Source organism: Labeo rohita, chromosome 13 (assembly GCF_022985175.1).
Source record: "Labeo rohita strain BAU-BD-2019 chromosome 13, IGBB_LRoh.1.0, whole genome shotgun sequence".
Lineage (NCBI taxonomy): Eukaryota > Metazoa > Chordata > Actinopteri > Cypriniformes > Cyprinidae > Labeo > Labeo rohita.
The window spans coordinates 12,183,343-12,187,379 of NC_066881.1; the positions used below are offsets into that span (position 1 = coordinate 12,183,343).

Below are 4,037 nucleotides of genomic sequence, written 5' to 3' on the forward strand. Positions count from 1 at the left end.
ATAACGCCATTTTGCAGAATATATGCTGGACGCAAACTGTGTACACTGTTCTGTCAGCCGCACCACACAGATACACTGTTTTCATTCAAATCAAAGTGTAAATAAATGTAGAACAGGCTTCCTTGTAGTGCGGCTGACACAGTGTTCGCAGTTTGCGTCCAGCGGGTACTCTTCAAAATGGCGCTACAGTGATGCAGATGAGACAAATTGGTTAATAAAGTCGTTATTTTTATTTTATTTGCATACAAAAATATTCTCATAGCTTTATAAAATTCAGATTGAACCACTGGTGGCAGATTGACTATTTTGATGATGTCTTTCATACTATTCTGGGCCTTGACAGTAGTATTTACTTGGCAGTCAATGGGACAGTCCCAAACCTCCCGGTTTTCATCCAAAATATCTCAAATTGTGTTCCGAAGATGAACAAAGCTTTTATTGGTTTGGAACAACATGGGGGTAAAGTGCTTAATGACAAAATTTTCATTTTGGGGTGGAGTAACCCTTTAACTGATAACCACCAGAGTCATTTGCACTGATGTAAAAATAATTTTAAAAAAAAAATCAATGACGCCAGATGCTACTGGTTCTTGCTTGTGTCGTAACTAGTGATGGGTGATTTTTAAACACTGGTTCATGAAGATTCGTTTCAAATCAGTGGTTCAAGTGTGTATCAAACTCTTAGTCACATGTATTCTCAAATTGATTCTTCAATACTTAATTCTTTTTTGAACCCATGATTTAAGAGTTTTAACTGATTTTTGATTCAGTTTTAATTGAATGAATGCTAATATTTATGTGTATAATACAAAAAGGAGAATGATAGTTATTTGTTTCTAACTGACCTAGTTTGACAGTAATACACAAACACTACACTGATAAAAAAAAATCATAGATCATACAGGACCATTTAACTATTTGTAGATCATATTTAATAGTTTACACTTTCATAAATGTATTTGCAATTGGTTTCAGAGGTATTACTATACAGGGTTTTTTTTCAACGCTTCATCAATCAGCCATATTGGCAGCACTGAACATAAACAATACCACTTAACTGAACAAAACTTGCATATTTTGCTGATTATTGCTGCTAAAAATGGTCAATTATTATCATGTTTTGGGCTGTACTAATCAGTCAGACTGGGAAAAACATTTGGAGTACTATACACTTCCAAAAGTTATAACAAATCAAGGAGAAGACAGCAAAAGACTGTCTAAGGAAAGAAGGCGTTTGTGGCCAAATTGAACCAGGATTTCCAGAGCAAGAATTTTGACAACATTTGTGTTTGTTCAATTCATTTCTGGTCAGGCAGGTAAAATATTAGGCTAATATCTTAACAGATAGTGCTTGAATGTATCTTTACAAACTATTATCTTTAGTTTGTCAAAACATCGAGCCCTTTCCTGCTTACTAAGTCCTTCTCTACATGATTTAGTAAATTCCACACGTTTTTTCCAAGGTTTAAACAGTATAAATTAGCAGAACAACATATTCAGTAGTACATTATCCTTCCAATCCATGTTGTTGTTTACATCCAAGTATCTCCAGTATGGCTGCTCATCTGGGTAAGTTACCAAATATAAGTGCAAACCATCTAGAAACTGTTGTTATTTGGACAAATCTGAGAGAAGATTCTTAAAAATATTTCCTTTTCAGTTCCATACAACAGTGTAGGAGCTTGAATTGACATCATGAATAATAACAGAATTTTCATGTTTGGGTGAATTTTTCATTTATTACTATTAAATAAGGTGCTTAGAGTCCAGATGCCTATTTTCGTGAACAGAAAGCACAAAGAAAGGCCTTTTAATCTGAGAATGTTTGTGAGAAACGCGGCCCTTCCTCCACCCCCCAAATCCACCATATTCATCACTGGCCATGATCTCATGTATTGGCAACGCTTATGACTACAGCTGTACAATGTCAGGATCAAGATATGTATTACTGTACTACTTATTTAAAACAATACGTGCAATTAATACGGATTAACAAACAAACATAATTCTGAGTGAAATGTCTCGAGTCGACAATGACTTCAAACCGGTCATAATGAATTTAAAATTGAATAACCGAATAAAAAAACAACTGATTTGACGTTTTATATATTTAAAACATAGCAAAATCCTTATCTTTAAGATCATAATCAAAACCCAGACGAACGGATGTTTACAGTCTTCCTATGCTGTCACCATCTTGGAAACGGGAGAAGTGTCTCAGGGGATCAGAAATCAAGCGAGAATAATGGTTTCACGCTGAGGGGTGGGCGGGGGCGCTAGACAATTAGCCAAACGACAATTAGCTAATTACATTTTTATTGAATAACCGGTAATGTTAGCATCTTATTACACGGAAATCTCTTCTTTTGACACGATGTCTTTAGATGGAGGAGGCGCGCGCTGGCGCCAGGCCCGCGAGCCTCAGCAACGGTCATCTTGGCTTGAAATAAAAACACCGTGCCGGCACGAAAAGAAACGACGAAAAATAATAATTACCTTACGGCAGCGGTCATTATAGGAGATTTGTTTTTCCTTATAGCAGCCATGGTCGTTGTTTGGTATTTAGAAAGCGTTTGGAGATCTGTCACTATTTCTATTGCTGTTAGTCTCCATAGTAAGCAAACGATTCACTGTAGGAGAGAACAACAGACTGGAGCGCATAGGAACCGCGCATACCATCTTCTCAAGGAGGGGGGAGTCGTCTTTTTTTAGCGTTGCGCAGTGGTACAGGACAGGCAGTGTGCCATCCCGTAAATGTAAATATCGACATTGTTTGTGATAGTTATGTATCAGTTTGTCAAAAGATTTGTTTCTGAACACATTTATTGCAACATCAAAACAAAAGAATGACACGTTTGCCTCCCCCTCCTCCGCTGAGGTCGAAGGAAGAAATATGACCAGTCTCGCGCAATCCTCCAGCAATGCTATTCTCGGTTAAATCGTTTTTATGTGAATACGTCTGATTTTACACATCTGTTTTTAAAAACAGATTCACATATATAATATTAATGGATATAGTAATTTCATTCATTGTTTATAAAGGAACATCGAAATACTGCAAATCCATCTTACAACTGTTTTTGTTTGCATATTGCACTCATTTATTCACACATTTCTGTTTGAAAATTTCATTTTCCTTATTATGGCTCATTTGTTTGGGACATGGTAGCTGCTATGGAGGGTTTGCGCCACTGATCTATAATATATATAGATAAGTGGTTTGCACTTAAGTCATGGTTTGGTCAGTTACCTGGATGCTCGGCCATATTGGATGTAAACAAAAGCATGGATTAATGCACTATGAATACGTTGTTCTACTAAATTAAGCTGTCTAAACCATTTAAGAAATGTGTGGAAGCTGCTAAATCATATGGAGAAGGACTTCAGTAAGCAGGAAAGGCCAGGGTGCAATGTTTTGACAAACTAAAGTTGTTGTTGTTTTTTTTGTTTTGTTTTTTTGATTAGGGCAGATCATACAGGACAGTAAGTGAGGTGGGAGAGAGAGAAGGGGGTGGGATTGGGAAAGGTCCTCAAGCTGGGATTCAAACTCGGGACGCCTGTAGCGCACACTGCCCACAAGGCTATCGGCGCCGACAGACAAGCTAAAGTTAACAGGTAGTAAAGATACATATAAGCTGTATTTATTAAGCTATTAGCCTAACCTGCCTGACCGGAAATGATAAGAACAAACACAATGTTGTCAAGATTCTTGCCCTGGAAATCCTGGTTTAGTTTGGCCAACCACAAACACATTTTGTTTCTCAGACAGTTTTTTGCACTCTTCTCCTTGATTTGTTAAACATTTTGGCAGTCTATAGTTCTCCAAATGTTTTTCCTGGTCCACCTGATTAGTGCAGCCCAGAACATGACAATAATTGACCATTTTCAGCTGCAACAATTGGCAAAATATGCGAGTTTTGTTCGTTTCAGTGGCATTGTTTACATTCAGTGCTGTCAAAATGGGCGACTGAAGATGTGCCATGAAAACACTCTATAGCTAAAATAGTCATTAGGCTGGTCATTTGCAGTTTATCCAC

General features: G+C 37.3%; 1 protein-coding gene across 1 annotated transcript in view; it reads right to left on the reverse strand.

Annotated features, from left to right (window-relative positions):
• The window catches only part of dnaaf9 (dynein axonemal assembly factor 9), a 26,558-nt gene extending 23,898 nt beyond the window's left edge, over positions 1 to 2,660 (reverse strand). Inside the window, exon 1 of the mRNA XM_051126489.1 lies at positions 2,497 to 2,660. Within this exon, the coding sequence (XP_050982446.1) occupies positions 2,497 to 2,546 (50 nt within the window). The 5' untranslated portion in view covers positions 2,547 to 2,660. The remainder of the gene's footprint in view (positions 1 to 2,496) is intronic.
• Positions 2,661 to 4,037: the final 1,377 nt, after the last annotated feature.